Source organism: Bacillus rossius, chromosome 7 (genome assembly GCF_032445375.1).
Source record: "Bacillus rossius redtenbacheri isolate Brsri chromosome 7, Brsri_v3, whole genome shotgun sequence".
Taxonomy (NCBI): Eukaryota; Metazoa; Arthropoda; class Insecta; order Phasmatodea; family Bacillidae; genus Bacillus; species Bacillus rossius.
In genome coordinates, this window is record NC_086335.1 from 65,368,571 (window position 1) to 65,386,309 (window position 17,739).

At 41.4% G+C, this 17,739-nt stretch overlaps 1 protein-coding gene across 2 annotated transcripts in view; it reads right to left on the reverse strand.

Moving 5' to 3' along the window:
• Window positions 1–17,739, reverse strand: part of LOC134534228 (ABC transporter G family member 20-like) — a 203,045-nt gene that overhangs the window by 45,066 nt on the left and 140,240 nt on the right. For both annotated transcript variants that reach the window (XM_063372499.1, XM_063372500.1), the window contains exon 2: window positions 2,060–2,263. In XM_063372499.1, the coding sequence (XP_063228569.1) occupies window positions 2,060–2,263 (204 nt within the window). The remainder of the gene's footprint in view (window positions 1–2,059; window positions 2,264–17,739) is intronic.

Here is a 17,739-nt window from a genome sequence, read left to right on the forward strand (position 1 = left end):
TCTCTCTCTCTCTCTTTCTAGCTGTAGACCGCTCGACTAGGCGTGATACGTTCCCCTAGCTCAGTGATCGGGGGAGGGGGAGGTACCGAGGCAACCCCGAGGCCCTCCTGCGCACGCGCCGTGGACTCAGGGGCGCAACAACAGGGGGGGGACAAGGGTATTTTGCCCCCCCCCCCCCCTTCTGAAACCTTGAAGTGGAGGCAAACGGGGGCAAAGAAAGTGCTGTGCAATCAATTTTTAGATAATAAAACTGCTTAAATAGCACCATTTTCCACCTTGAAATACAAATTTTCCCGGGGGAGGACCCCCGGACCCCCCGCTTCAATAGGGGGGGATCGATGATTCTTTATAAAAAGGTATAACGCCCCCCCCTTTTGGAAATTTAGTTGTTGCGCCCCTGGCCGTGGTAGTCATTTCTATCCAGGACTTCCTGCGATCGCCGCCGGATGAGTCCAGGCACTTCCGGGCTTTGATCGGCTGTAAAAACTGCCGGGTCGAGGTACGGCAGGTCGGAGGGTAGTCCGAGGAGACGAGGACATCCAGTGGAGTGACTCTGAAGGAGTGGCAGGCAGTCGGTTAGCAGCTGGCGAACAGTCTGCCGAATCAACGCCAAGTTGGTAGTAGTATACGGGAAGAATCCGTGAAAGATTGAACGGTGTCCCGCTGAGGTTTCCCACAAGGCCCTGGATTCTGATTGGGTAGGACTCGTACTTGGTGGTGGTGCTCCGAGCGCTTGGAGCAGGCTCCAAGGGTTCCCCAGCCCTGATGCGGAGTCGACGTGGTGAGCGACGGCACAGCTCCGGTACTAGCCTGGACAGCTGGCAGAGGTTTGGATAAGCCCTCCACCGGACCACGGGTTCACTGGTTTGTTTTTAGGGGTCCCAGCGTGATGTTGGGAGGTCGGGGAAGGCGCCAGAAATGCCGAGGAAGTCTTAGGGAACAGTGAGTTATTTTTAAGAAATTAAAAAAAAAAAAATTGCTGACAAGATTTTCCGAGCGAACTTTGTTTATAAGTGACGAGACCAAGGCGAACCCGGACTGCGCGCCGGCGGGAAGAGAGGTGGTCAGTGGCGTGAGAAGGCAGGGTTAACCCTCATTCATTCATTCATTATATCTATGGACTTGCAACACAGTGACACCTATGATTAGCGTGGTCACTGCAATGGATACTTCGATTGTAGCGCGGCCTTAAAAGGGGTAATTATGTCATCTTTGAAAGATTTGTGCAATGGGAGTGCATGACTTGATGTAAGCTTTTGGACATACGCCATTGCAAAGCACATATGTCCAAAAGCTTACATCAAGTCAGGGTAATTATGCACCTCCATCTTGGATTTTTCCATATTTTTGCTACAATTCTAATTTTGAACTGTTTATCCCTAATTTTCGGCATGTCCAGGCGTAAATCATATCTCCCAGACCTTCTGTACCTTGTTGGAACCACATGTTTACTAACAGGCTGTAAGAACCGGGAGGAATAACTTATTATTTTCGCGCGGGTGACTTCAACTGTCACGACAATCACACCTGTTCGCAAGTGTTAACTTCAAAAAAAGGAGGTTCTTGGGCCATGTCAAAAACAAAAATATCTAGCACGGAAGCTTTAAAGTGGTATCAAAATATTTGAAAACTTAAGGTGGCGAGGCCTGACCCCCCCCCCCCTACAGCGGGTTAGCGCTGCTATATTCATTATTTGTAGAGACCTGTAAAATTCGCGGATTCATTTCGCGATGTGATATAGTCCAAACAAATACTTTTGACATTATTTTGCTTCAGTGATCGGGCCACAGTTTACCTGAAGGACTCTGGGACGATGAAAAATCTTTTAACAGAAGAATTAGCGAATCACGATCATTCCAGTCAACAGGTGTTACCGAGTCGGTAACCAATCAGCAGATGTAATTTGCACGAAGTGCGTAGAGGATCATGGAGTCTATCCTTTTGGGATTTGAAATCGCGAATTTTAAAGGTCTCTAATTATTTGGTCTCACCGTCCAGTCGACAGCGAGTTCATTGGGAGCAGCAAAGCTAAAGCACTGGTGAAGGAAGGTGTACTCACATGGTGCCCTTGGCCACGGTCATGTTGAGGTTCTCCAGCACGTGGTTGGGGTTCTTCTTGGAGCCGTAGTGCTTGAAGGCGTGCCTCACGCACACGGCGTGCTGGCGCCGCGACCACACCGTCGACATCTGCGGCTGCAGCGTGTGGCCTCGGTCCGCCGACACCACGTCCGGGCTGGGCGACACCGCGACGCTGTTCGCCTCCCTGCGGGGCACACACACACCAGCCCGTCAGCGACCTACCCCGCCGAGCTGCGAGACTCTTCTGTACCTCCCTGCCGAGATGCAAGACACTTCTGTACCTCCCTGCCGAGCTGCAAGACACTTCTGTACCTCCCTGCCGAGATGCAAGACACTTCTGTACCTCCCTGCCGAGCTGCAAGACACTTCTGTACCTCCCTGCCGAGCTGCAAGACACTTCTGTACCTCCCTGCCGAGCTGCAAGACACTTCTGTACCTCCCTGCCGAGCTGCAAGACACTTCTGTACCTCCCTGCCGAGCTGCAAGACACTTCTGTACCTCCCTGCCGAGATGCAAGACACTTCTGTACCTCCCTGCCGAGCTGCAAGACACTTCTGTACCTCCCTGCCGAGCTGCAAGACACTTCTGTACCTCCCTGCCGAGCTGCAAGACACTTCTGTACCTCCCTGCCGAGCTGCAAGACACTTCTGTACCTCCCTGCCGAGCTGCAAGACACTTCTGTACCTCCCTGCCGAGATGCAAGACACTTCTGTACCTCCCTGCCGAGCTGCAAGACACTTCTGTACCTCCCTGCCGAGCTGCAAGACACTTCTGTACCTCCCTGCCGAGCTGCAAGACACTTCTGTACCTCCCTGCCGAGCTGCAAGACACTTCTGTACCTCCCTGCCGAGCTGCAAGACACTTCTGTACCTCCCTGCCGAGATGCAAGACACATGTCTCTCTACCTCCCTGCCGAGCTGCAAGACACTTCTGTACCTCCCTGCCGAGCTGCAAGACACTTCTGTACCTCCCTGCCGAGCTGCAAGACACTTCTGTACCTCCCTGCCGAGCTGCAAGACACTTCTGTACCTCCCTGCCGAGCTGCAAGACACTTCTGTACCTCCCTGCCGAGATGCAAGACACTTCTGTACCTCCCTGCCGAGCTGCAAGACACTTCTGTACCTCCCTGCCGAGCTGCAAGACACTTCTGTACCTCCCTGCCGAGCTGCAAGACACTTCTGTACCTCCCTGCCGAGCTGCAAGACACTTCTGTACCTCCCTGCCGAGCTGCAAGACACTTCTGTACCTCCCTGCCGAGCTGCAAGACACTTCTGTACCTCCCTGCCGAGCTGCAAGACACTTCTGTACCTCCCTGCCGAGCTGCAAGACACTTCTGTACCTCCCTGCCGAGATGCAAGACACTTCTGTACCTCCCTGCCGAGATGCAAGACACTTCTGTACCTCCCTGCCGAGATGCAAGACACATGTCTCTCTACCTCCCTGCCGAGCTGCAAGACACTTCTGTACCTCCCTGCCGAGCTGCAAGACACTTCTGTACCTCCCTGCCGAGCTGCAAGACACTTCTGTACCTCCCTGCCGAGATGCAAGACACTTCTCCGAGATGCAAGACACTTCTGTACCTCCCTGCCGAGATGCAAGACACTTCTGTACCTCCCTGCCGAGATGCAAGACACTTCTGTACCTCCCTGCCGAGATGCAAGACACTTCTGTACCTCCCTGCCGAGATGCAAGACACTTCTGTACCTCCCTGCCGAGATGCAAGACACTTCTGTACCTCCCTGCCGAGCTGCAAGACACTTCTGTACCTCCCTGCCGAGCTGCAAGACACTTCTGTACCTCCCTGCCGAGCTGCAAGACACTTCTGTACCTCCCTGCCGAGCTGCAAGACACTTCTGTACCTCCCTGCCGAGCTGCAAGACACTTCTGTACCTCCCTGCCGAGATGCAAGACACATGTCTCTCTACCTCCCTGCCGAGCTGCAAGACACTTCTGTACCTCCCTGCCGAGCTGCAAGACACTTCTGTACCTCCCTGCCGAGCTGCAAGACACTTCTGTACCTCCCTGCCGAGATGCAAGACACTTCTGTACCTCCCTGCCGAGATGCAAGACACTTCTGTACCTCCCTGCCGAGATGCAAGACACTTCTGTACCTCCCTGCCGAGATGCAAGACACATGTCTCTCTACCTCCCTGCCGAGCTGCAAGACACTTCTGTACCTCCCTGCCGAGATGCAAGACACTTCTGTACCTCCCTGCCGAGATGCAAGACACTTCTGTACCTCCCTGCCGAGATGCAAGACACTTCTCCGAGATGCAAGACACTTCTGTACCTCCCTGCCGAGATGCAAGACACTTCTGTACCTCCCTGCCGAGATGCAAGACACTTCTGTACCTCCCTGCCGAGATGCAAGACACTTCTGTACCTCCCTGCCGAGATGCAAGACACTTCTGTACCTCCCTGCCGAGCTGCAAGACACAGATCAGCGTGTCTGCAGAGGTACTGCACATATCTCTACATCATCGCAGAGATACATCACACATATTTACGACACACGCGTCAACATGTCTACAGAGATACATCAGACGCTTCTACGACCTTGCCGAGCTACTACGAGGGTTATTTTTTTTCAATTTCCGATCGGCTGTAATAAAAAAAAACGGGAATGAATTGGGAAATTATTTTAATGACAAAAGAAACGTACATCTTTACGCTATTTTTCCACATAATCACCGTGCAGATTGAGGCATTTGTCGTACCGATGCACCAGCTTTCAAATACCCTCTGCATAAAATGATGCCTCTTGCCTATTCAGCCACGTTTTAACAGTGCTCTGCAGTTCATCATTGGTGTGCCCTTCTGCCTGTAAGAAACGGATGACTCCACGCAGCTCGCATTTCACCGTACAGTTTATCGTTACAGCCATGTTGACAATCCCATAACCAAGCTTCAACTGAGGTGTGAGTTGGCCGCTCCACATGGTTGGTGGAAGGGGGTAAACACTACGAGACGTGTCGATTAGTGTACGAGCGATTAGAGTATCGATTAATGGGCATGCCATGGAGAAATGAAACTGTAATCACACTGCAGGGAACTGTTAAAACGTGGCTGAATAGGCAGGAGGCATCATTTTATGCAGAGGGTATTGGAAAGCTGGTGCATCGGTACGACAAATGCCTCAATCTGCACGGCAATTATGTGGAAAAATAGAGTAAAGATGTACGTTTCTTTTGATATTAAAATAATTTCCCAATTCATTCCCGTTTTTTTATTACAGCCGATCGGAGGTTGAAAAAAAAATAACCCTCGTACAAACACGTCAATGGACAAGTTCAAGAGCGCCGCAGGCCTGGGGCAGTAAGGGCTGTGATTTTAACATATGTAGATTTACCGCCATTCAAGCAGCTATATTAAAATTTGGCCTTTTTATGCTACTCTGGAAAAAACAGATTATTGGCCGCTAAAAATTGCCTTTCTAGTTAAGACCGTGCTAAATATTTACTCTCGGCAATACAATATTTGGTAATATTTGAGAAGTGGCTTGTTTAGATACAGTGACATTATGTTCCAGATAACAAAGGTTTTGTTTGAGTCTACAAACTTACTTCGTCGTCAACATGAAATGTTTGACAAAATATTTTGTGCCAACACCAAAAGCTTTTTTTTTTAAAGTGAAATTCAGGATTTTTATGAAGAAAAGTTTTAAAAAAAATTGGACTACAAGAGTAAATATGTCGTATTTTTTCGTTGAGAAAACTCTGAAAATGACTTATAGTGAAATGACCCCAGCTTAGTCTCAATTAAAATTGAATTACTATTTGCAACATATTAAAATAATTATTATATGTAGTATATATTTGGCTTGGAAAATAAAATATCAGTAGGAATTCAAATACAAATAAATTAAATATAAAGGTACGCATTTGTATAGACTAAGAGGGAGTCCCGCTAACCAAAAATCACAAAATCAACCAGCAGGCTTTGTGATAAGCACGCTTCATCTCTTACGCGATAACTCTCAAAACACGAAAAACCTGTCGTATCGCATTTCACAAATACTCTTTATTTCCCCCCCCCCCCCCCCCACTAACATTGTCAAAATCTTTGAAAATTACTTTTTATAAATAAAAACTAGAAAAAGAAAAAATCTTTTTAAAAATTAAATTTCTTAAAACAATAGTGGCAAATTTTTATCCTTATCGCGAGACTACAGGAACAAATGTTACCTACACACAAAAAAAACTTTATTTTAGTCTAGATGAAGGCGTCATATCCTCGCAAGAATAAATATATTTGTAACAAATCTAAAACCATGCCTCGCACCATGATTGAGAAATAATCGTAATCTGAAAGAAAAACTTGTAGGGACAAAAAATCAGAACATACAAAAACAGATTTATTAGTGTTCACACTCTGGAGATAAAATTAATAAAACTGATTTAATAATGAAATAGTGTACGTCATTCTAAAAACCACGTTTTTTTTTTTTACTTTGGCAATTCTGTAAATCAGTTATACCTAAATTATCGTATTTGAGTATTTTGTTCTCACCGCCAAAACAACAAAATACATTCCGCGACCGAGTATCACCCGGTGGTAATATATTTCAAATGAAGCTCATTTTATTTTTTCCTTTCGCTGTTATGATCTACGTTGTTCCACTGGTCGCAGTATCAGTCGAAACAAAGACTGTGTACACCGTGCGCTTGGAAGGTCAGCGATGTCTCGCTGCTTGCAGACGCACGCGATGTCCGGGTGAGGACGGGACAAGCCTCGTGCAGGCGACTGTACATGAGGAGGAGGGGGAGGGGGGAGCAGTCGCCCATCTACCTGCGCGGAATACGAGAGCGCCCAGGGGTGACGTCACGCACGGCCCGCCCCTGCGCGGTTAGACCGCGCGCCATGCGTCGTCGCAACGCGGGTCGCATACAGCCCAGGCGCTACTCGCATGCTCTACGAGTTCCACACGGTGTGAAATAACAACTACATACTAGAAGCCATGGGCGTCGCAAGGATATATTTTTTTGGGGGGACTTCAACTGATTTAGTGTTGAGGAATATCCATCCCCTGGAAAAAAAGCGGGGAGTCCAGGGGTCTTCCCCCGGGAAAATTTGGGGTTTGAAGGTGCAAAAAGGTGGTTTTTTTTTTGGCATTTTTTCTTTCCTAAATATTCTAATTATAGTTGGTTGCACTATATAATTTATTTTTAATAAAAAATATTTTCAGAGAACAAATTTGTAAAAAACACAGTTAACATATCTGTATTCGGTATCGGACCTGATTTTGATTTTACACGAATATCGAATTAAAAGTGCTCACATTACCACGATTGGACTAAATGCACCATGCGCAACATATGGGTTATATCACAGAAATCATATTTTTAATATAACTACGAAACTAAATATATTATTGGAGGGGACGAAATTGGAGACTTATATTTTGTGGGGGACATGTCTCCCCCCCCCCCCCCCCCGTCCCCCCCGGTTGCGACGCCCATGCTAGAAGCAATCATCCACAAAAAGGCCAAAAGGGTAACATTTCTGAATTACATTGCTTTCGTCACTGACCAACAGTTTATACGATACTCAGACCAACGCAACAACAACAAACCTGCAACAAACGAAGGCTCGCAACTGAATATTTGGACGATCTTCCTAGTCATAAAATTATAGTTGTATGTAACTTAACATATTTCACAGATAAAATTAGCGACAAGCTGAATTTCAAACATGCAAATCTGTTTTATTCGTTTTTTTTTCGTGCCATACATATTACTTAATATACTAACAGAAAAAGAATTAAATATTCAAGTACAAAGTGTCGATGGCTAAGAATAATACGTTTTAGGCCCTACAGGGCTACAAGTCAATACACACGTAACTTCTGCCTACCCATCAACAGTTTCGTAGACTGATAGATTTGTTGATTGTATAAATGGAGACGTAAATTGAATTTATTTTGAGTTAATACAAGGTTGAATATAAAATATTTTCGTACTTTGGAGTACAAATTTCAAAATTTCTCATTTAAACACCAATAACTATGTCTGGACGAGTCACGTGCGACCCTGAAAACAGCCAATGAACACGTCACAACTACATACTTGACTATGCATACGTTTGTGCGATCTAGCTTGGGACCACAAAATAACGCAAATGCAGCAGATCTATTGTTGTTATTAATTCAATTTCTTTTTACACAAAATGATTACGGTTTACAGTAAGCCACGCAGTTTAATTCTGTGTGCAATCATCAAGAATAACAAAATTTGGGCGACCGCAAATTAAATTGCTGTTAAGAGTTACTTCGAACCTTTACTTCAGGAAGTTTCCTTACTGATTTTCAATGCCATGTCAAGGCATAAAAAATTCGACACAACATCTGTACATATTTCCAGCTGTGACAGGATATCTATATATAAAAAATGTCGGCCATTTCATGTGTATATTAGTTTTAAAACGAATAATTATTTTCGGTATGTGCGAAAAATTTATTTTTCATCCTCGAATACCTAATGTAAATAAATTTACGTATCTATTTTTACATCAAATGGTTTGTACGTTTATTTTTGGAGGAAAAAACTCACGGTGTGCATGTAACAAGGACACTGTACAGAACTAGTCAGTTTGACAACTATAATAATTCTCTCAGTACACTATAATTTATGGCGTACGAAAATCAAGAAATAGTATAATTTAAAATATATGAAAAATTATGATTAACAATGATGTACAAAATAAGAATTTTAACTTAAACAAGCCGGGTAGTACCAATATGACTACAGTGGTCGCCATTAACTACTCTGTACTACTATCTACGCGTGAGACAAACTATAGTCGGGATAGTCGGTATCTGAGCTGCTAGATCTGCCAGCGCTTCTAGATGGAGGCGGTGAGGGAAGGCCACACGCTTTCATCTAGATAATTGCTTATCTGAGTTACTTTGACGCTTGCTTGGCAGATTTAAAGCAGAAAAGAAGGGGGGGGGGAATTATACTTTTTTTGACGTGACAACGTCTAATAAATCAATGAACGCCGGCTTCATGCACGAAAAAGTGTCCCGTTACGCACATTGTCCCGTTACGCTGTGTCCCGTTACGCCCATTGTACGCTTGCGCCGCATCTATCTCTCTTCCACTCGATTGCAACAACAATCGATTTGACTTTTTCGAGGCACATTAAACTTGAAACACTCCCATTCGTTTCCTACGTTTCCTATGATCGTCCTATCCTTAACAGAATAACACAGATTGGAAGAAGTTAAATAGCAAACATGCATAAAAGTTAAAGTTAAAATAATCTGTTCGTTAAAGTAATAAATATATTTGAATTAAATTTATCAATTAAATTGTAGATTTCATTTCACTCCTTTGTATCCATACAAAATAGTGATAACTGAATAAAAATGATTCAATTTTATTCATAAAAGTATGCAATCATTTCATCAATGTTTTGTTATGACGTCACGTTAAACTTTCGTCCGTAAACCGACTTTACAGACAAACCAATTTTTTTTTTTTACTATCCACACCCTACTTTACGAGGCATGACTTACGCAGGAAGTTTCCACATTCGCTTCGTCAGAGTCGGGTTGGTTCTTATCAGTTTCCGGTGGTGTAGTGTTCAGACCACTCTCCTCTGACGAGCCAAGTTTGATTTCAGGCGGATATGCTGGATGTGTCTGTTAGCCAATGGGCTTTCTTGGTGTACTCCCGTTTCCTCAGTTACCAAAGTAAATCCTTGCTTAATTCTGCGGAGGGTATCACCTCTTTGTAACTCAATAAATTTATTGTTACTATGGTGGATGCTTTAGACAACTTTGCTTAATGAGATCACCTCTTGTCTGTGCTAGTCCGAGCGAATGGGCGCGTGGATCTGTGTGAGCCCATGTTCAACCTGTTTCTAGGGGGAAAGATCTTATCACCCTTTGGACTGCAATACGGTGGAGTGGTTTCTTCCGTGGAGTTGGCGGCCGTCTGGAAGACGAGCTATCGCCCTTGTTTGTCCGAGCCACTCAGGACGAGTTTGCTTCCGCGCAGTAGCTGTGATTCGTGTGAGATAAGAGACAAAATGTCACGTGCTTGAAAGAAACTCGGGCCAGCGACTCCAAATATTCTCGCGAAATTCACATTTCTCAGTTAATAAGGGTTTTGATACTTGACATTCGCTGTACTACTTGTTATCAATCGACTCCTTGGCGCATGCTGAACGTTTCGCCACAGCTTTAGCGGGGCATCTTCAGGGTGTTTCCCACTGAGCTGAATGCAAAGGGTTGATAGGAGGTTTTGTAGGTAAGGGTGTCCCAATTGGACCTGTAATGTAACATTTAAAATGCGGATCCCGAAAACGACGGGGCGGAATCCTCTGACGTGGAGCGGGTCGTTACCACAACGCCGAAATACCATAACGCCGAATGTCAAAATTGACCACAACGCCGACAGATAGAAAACTGCTGTGTACCACAACGCCGAAATAACAACTGAATGAATATATGTGTTTTTTCTTAAATTTACCTTAACGCCGAAATACCACAATCAAACCTAACCTTACCTAACCTAGCGTAATATAACCTAACCTAACTTAACCTAACCTAACTTAACCTAGCCTAACCTAACCTAGTCCAACCTAACCTAGTCCAACCTAACCTAGTCCAACCTAACCTAGTCTAACCTAACCTAGTCTAACCTAACCTAGCCTATCCTAACCTAACCTAGTCTAACCGAACATAACCTTTGTGGCAGTCCTGCAATGACATTTTTCGGCGTTGTGGTAATTCAGCGTTGTGGTACACAGCAGTTTTCTAGCTGTCGGCGTTGTGGTGCGTCACCCACGTGGAGTGACGTGCTCGGTGACGCAGGCGAGGCTGAACACGAGGCGCCGCGGCACAATGGTCCGGGAGGAGGCGAGGCGACTGCCAAGGAGGCAGCACCGCGTCTTGTCCCGAGGTCACGTGACGAGGCACCGCTGCTGTCCCGCGCACTTCGCAGTTCACACGGCCGCCGCTCTGCTTCAGTGGTGGCGCCACGCCAGTGTTGCCAGATTGTAAATGTCAATGTCTCGTAACAAGGAGCGAAAATTCTCGTACGACATACAATAAATCTCGTACCCAATGGTATTGTAAATGCAAAAGTTTAAATGTGTTTCTACAATATTTTTATATTTGAGTTACAAGCCTAACAAATCTAAACTAAACAATTTTCACAATCCTATGATTACATAAGTAAAACATTACTAACAACAATTTTCACAACAATACAATTATTCCTGCCATTCACTCTTTTTGCATTATTTTTTTCGTAAAAAATATCCAGTTTTTTTTTTATTTTCGTTAATTTAACATACAAAAATTCTCTAAATTGTGAGTTAGGGATTGTGCATTTAACATTATTCTGACTCTGGGTCATCATTTCCTGTGCTAGACAAATACAGGTTGGCACAAGTCAACGCTGTTGGGCAGGAACTTCACTTAATGGTATTAAGTTACAAAATAAATGGTATACACTTGTTTTGACAAAACGATACAATAAAACTAATATAGCTTAAAAGTGATCTTCAAAATTCTCGTACAAAAGAGTACGAGATCCAACTTAACCTCGTACAACGTACACAGGTTCTAAATTCTCGTACAAATACGAGAATTCTCGTACGTCTGGCAACACTGCGCCACGCTCGGCGGGAGGAGCCCTTCGCGGGCTCCAACAATCAGAAAACAAGGGGGTGTTGACATCAGTAGCGGATCCAGAGGGGGGGCTAAGGGGCTCAAGCCCCCTTCAAAAACATCTGGGTCCGCTATTGTTTTAGTGTTTTGCCTTGATAAAGCCTAGCCTCAGCTGGGTCAAGCCCCTCCCAAACTAAAATCCTGGATCCGCCCCTGGGTGTTGTCTGTAAAGTCGGTTTACGGACGATAATTTCACGTGAGAGCGTCATAAGAAAAAAAACATTGATGGAAAAATTGCATACTTTTTTTTTTTTAATTTTCAAATATTACGTTACAGTTTATTGCAAAATTTAATTTAAATAATTATGTTCAAATATAAATCACGAACGATTAGTTTAAAAAAAAAGCCCCGCCTTAACCTGTTTGATATTATAGAAGATTTTTCTCGCACGGTGGCTGGCCGGTTCTTGCACGCTCAGCTCGGGCGGACCGTGACAATTTTTTTCGTGCGTGCAGCCCGGTGTTCATCGATTTATAAGACACGTTATCACGGCAAAAATGAACACTCTTCAAGACAACACAATCAAGCCAGCACGGTTTTGCAAATTTATCTTAAGAAACTTTGACATTGCAGATGCGTCGGTAATAAGTAGAAGTTTGTTTGTGCCCCTAAGGATCCTCGAAGAAGCCTAAAGGGAAAAAATAGGGCTCTATGGAGGACGGATACGACAGCACATGACGTCAGACAATACCAGACTCAAGATAAAAGAAGCAGCTGCGAACAGAACAATATTATTGCAGTCTTGTTTTTCGATAGAACAATAAACATATCGTGTCACATTACAAACCATAAGAAGGATAACAATGATACTAGCTCTATCGTTACTACCATTGAATATATATAATGTATAGAAGTCGCGAGCCCAGGTTAAATTTTCTGTCCGGTTTCTCAGAAGAATTGTTGTAGTTCCAAGCTCCGCCGCTGCGATCGCTTTCATCGCTGGGTATCGGCCGTATACGCCCCTGGTGGTATTTGGCAGAACTAGGTTAACCAGCCCAGTCGTGACATCATCCTTCACCCCCCCCCCCCCCCCACAGTCCTCCTTCGAAAATCCAAGACCAACGATTCAAATTACCCGGCAGGTCTTATCAGCATCGTTAGGCGACCTTGAAGAGGAGCTTCCTTTACCGTCGTTTGAGAATGATGAAATACCAAAAGAAGCTAGCCACGGGAATCACTGAATTATGGGATTCTGTACCCGAGTGAAGTGAAAATTAGCTATTAAAACTTTGTATTGGGTCAATAGTCAGTGTTCCGTTCAAAATATGGTTTTATTTTAAAAGTAAAATACTTATTTAAACTATATTTCGCGTTTGTACAAATTTACTTTTAGATATTGGCAAGGAAAATCAACATACCTTAAACAACCTTCTCTTATTCAACGTTATCTATTAAGTAGTAAAAGGGGTAGATATTATTTTAAAAAATTAAAATAAAAATGGAACCCACTAAATCAGTATTGGCAAGATATATATACATTCAATAATAAAATACGCATATTAAAATTTTTTGTATTTAACTTTTTGCGGTAATAAAAATTCAGGATGATTTTAGTTTAATTGGTTTACGTATATTGCTATATTTTCTAAATCACATAGAAAAGGGAAAAGAGTACATCAGTGAAAATTCAAAAATTTAGTTTAAGTAATACTAGCCATACCAAAAAATCAATATGAGAGATAAGAAATTTGGTAACTGCTCTACATTTCAAATAAAAATGCATTGGTTTCATGAATACTGAAATGTATGCGTAATAAGGCGTATTATGTTATTATCCTAAGCATGACTATAACTAAAAAAATTACAGTAATTTAAAACGATGGCAGTCTTAACATACAATAAGTGCGCGAGTCTTAGTTTACATTTTAATTGGCTTCTTCGTCAGATGGAAAAGAGTTAAGATTTCATCAAGGAAAAATATATCCTCAAAGTCACTAAACCGGGAGATAGAAAATAAGGTAGGTACTTAATTTTAAATAAAAGTTAAAATAGGCTTCCGCTAAACCAATTAAAAATAAGTCGTAAAAATATTTTTATTTATTAAATATGTTCTATACTTGACAGTTCTTTGTGTATAATTCTTCAAAAATCTTTGGAATTTAATACATACTTTTCTTAAAATGGTAGAATATCAGCAATACCCGGAAATTACGTGAGCAAAGCCACGGGTTATTAGATATACTTTTACTATAAAATAAAAACTATACATTTGTAGTTCACGAATGTGATATTTTGTTTATTGCTTCACAACATTCATTTGCCAATCACAAATTTCATCGTACAACTTGTCAGAAATGTCACCAAAAATGAGAGATAAATTTTTTTTGACGAATTTCAATTACGAGGAAACCTTTCGCAAGATTTTTTCCTTCGCAGTAGTCACTGGGACACCATTAATTTAAATTCACTAAGATAATAAAATTGTATGTATAATGATTTGTTTTTGTATATTTATATAACTTCCCAACCAATTTTTAATGATTTTCATGTGAATAAAAACTTGTAAAGCAATTTAATTAACTGTGTCATAATTCTTCTGATTAGATGGAAATACAAACTTTTCATCCGTAATATACGATGATAAAATATATTTATTATTGCAAAATAATATTCACTGTTCATAATAATTTTTAGTATACAATCCTTTTTTCTCTTGTGTTAAAATGGGTTGATAAAATGAGGAATTATAAATATATCACTTACTAAGTCCGTGCACAGATTTACACAAAACAGCAATGTAGATAATCTTTTTTGGTAGTTTCTAATTTTATGCCCTGAATAACATGAATGTGGTTGAATTCATACCAAAGTGAATTTTTTGAACAACTTAAATTGATGTCATAAATAAATATTTATTTTATATTAAAAATCCACAAACTGTTTTTAAAATATAATATTTATCACGCCAGATGGAATAATAAACAAAAAATAGCTCTTATATGTTGTCTGTGTTTAAATAATTGTATTATATTTCATGGAAATATTATTTACCTTTCGGTTATTAAAAGAAAATATATTTGTATTCAAAATACTTGCGCATCGTTTTTACGAGCATAACTTGTGTATCTAACCTCAAAGCAAGGAATGTAAAGAGTGGCAACTCAATGCTATAACAAAAACTCTTATTTTCTTTGGAGATCCGGGAAATGTGCGTTATTTATAAGCAACTTAACATAGTAAATCGTTAACTTTTCAGATCTATGTTGCCAAAATTGATTTTTTTAGTGGTCATTCGTTACTGGGAATATTCACCATATAACGTTTAAGATTATTTATTTTGAATTACGAAACAACCAAAACATTATGTAAAAATGCTTCATCTTATGTTAAAAAAAATTATAAACTGCATAGCCACAAAGTATGACATCATACCATTAGTTTCAGTTACTAATAACATTACGTGCACGCGTTTGAACAGTCATCGCAGACATAGTTGTTTCATAGCTACCAAAATCATTCAACGTTGTCAAGAATTATTCCAAATTATGTTTTGCCATTTTACTCAATGAGCCACTCCGTTAACACAACATTTTATAAATTCTGAACTACGAATGTCAGTATTTTTTTTTAAGTTATTACGTTTAAGAAATTTCTGTAGTTTTCTTATAATTAAAACTTAAATTATGATGTTGGCATCTTTTAACCGCACTTTTTTTTTTCGGTGGCCGTACTCCTCCAATTCAGTTGCGCCCGCCCGTATCTAAGCGCTCGGATTTCAACAAAAGACACCGCCTCTCGATAGAGTGAGACAGAGAATTACGCGCATGACCTTGAAAAAAGCGACGCTACAGCGCTCTGGCGTGGAAGCTGGTAACTACGAGCACCCTCTTGTGGAAAGAAGAGCTGTCTAGCGGCGGAGCTAACAACTACCACAGTTTTGGATCCGAAAATTGGAATAATAAATCCTATCCCCTCGCGACTTCTATAAGTTATATATATTCAATGTTACTACTGTTACTGGGGGGGGGGGGGGGGGGGGGGGGGCTGGTATAGCTACATATTTATCACGTAAATAGAAATTAACTTGTTTTCAGTTACATATCAAGACGCCAGTTATTCAAAAACAATGTATTTATGTATGCCCTCTTTCTTCTGACCATAACATACATTGGATTTAATTGAAGATCTGGGAAATATTCTATTTTATTACGCGGTATTCACAACACTTTGTTGCTGGTGGATAAGCAATAGCACACAACGTGAAGGAGAACTAGACCTAAGTGCATAAAAATAGCCCTGAATTCGGTAAACTTTCGTCACAACTTAACTATTTAAGGAAAATGTTACTTGACAAAAATAGGTGCAAACCAATTTTAGTTTCTCAGCCAGCGAGGTTTAAAACTACAAACGAAAACATTCTAAGTAAGGAAGTGTGCATGTGTCCACGTATGCGTAACTGCGTGCGTATGAATAATATATAGAGGTTTACGTACTTGTGTGAGCGCTTGCTATGCACGCGTGATTTTTCAGTAGGTAACACGTCTTGTAGGCCTACAAGTTTCTTGATACCTTTATTTTTACAGATTCCCCAGATTAAGCACAACATGAATGCCACGTGGCTAAAACCCAGTCTGTTAAAGTGCACAGCCTGATACCCACTTAGGTCGTTCCCCTAACCTGTGCCCCTCCCAAACACACACTTATATTATATTAGGTTAGGGAAAAAAGAAGAGAAAAAGTTACCTGGAGGGTTTTTGGTACCATATTACTATTCATACAATATATACACGGAACTGTAAAAAAATTCATGCTAGAATGTCATTTATACAGGCCATTATGATGGTGATGCTGAATTTGGGTGACTTCCCTCATGCAAACCTATTACTGTTGTCCTCGCTCTGATCATGTTCTCCATAGCAAGGGCAAACTATACTGCACCTAATGTCCAGTTATTGTGTAGTAAAGGACCTTGAAAATCAAACGTTAACGCTCACGACAAGCTTCAGTCAATAAAATGGTTGGTATTTAATGAATAGTAACTAAAAGCATGGAAATTTTAAAAAAAAAATGCCTGTTAGCAATCAAGGAGACGAAATATCTTTAATGACGGCTGGATGGAAGGCGGGCAGAAACGGCCTCAAGGTGGAAGTAGTTACTGTGAAGGCCACGCGGAAGTCCATCGACATTTGGGAGGACAGCTGGACCACCCAGGGCGAAACCTGATGCAGCATTAAAAATCCGACACAACATTTGTACATATTTCCAGCTGTGACAGGATACCCGTAAAAAAAAAAGCGGAAAAAGTTCCGTTACGCACATTTTTCCGTTACGCTGTGTCCCGTTACGCTCATTGTACGCTTGCGCCGCATCTATCTCTCTTACACTCGACTGTTTATAAAGTGAAGTTAAAAGTTAATGTGGTTTTCATTGCTTATTACAACAACAATTTCGGCAATAAAGGTTAATAATTAATAGTCTTTCTAGTAAAGACCGTGCTAAATATTTACTCTTAACAGTAAAATATTTTTGTAATGTTTGTGAAGTGGCTTGTTTAGATACAGTGACATTTTGCTCTCGATAACAAAAGGTTTGATTGAGACTACAAACTTATTTTGCCGTCAAAATGAAATGTATGAGTATAGCCTAGTTTGACAAAACGTTTTGTGCCAACACCAAAAGCTTTTTTTAAAGTGAAATTCCGGATTGTTATGAAGGTTAAAAAAATTGGACTACGAGAGTGAATATGTTGTATTTGTTCGTTGAGAAAACTCTGAGGTGACCACAGCGTAGTCTTAGTTAAAAATTTAATTACTACTTTCAACACTTTAAAAAAATATATATAATATGTAGCATATATTTATTTGGCTTGGAAAATAAAACATCAGTAGGAATCACAATAAAAATAAATGCATGCGTTAAAACGATTAAAATAATTATTATTCTTGCATTTTAAAAATCTGATTACTGGTACAGTTTCAAGTATTTATTCTTTTATTATTAAAATAAAAATGATTCAAATTTTATTCATAAAAGTATGCAA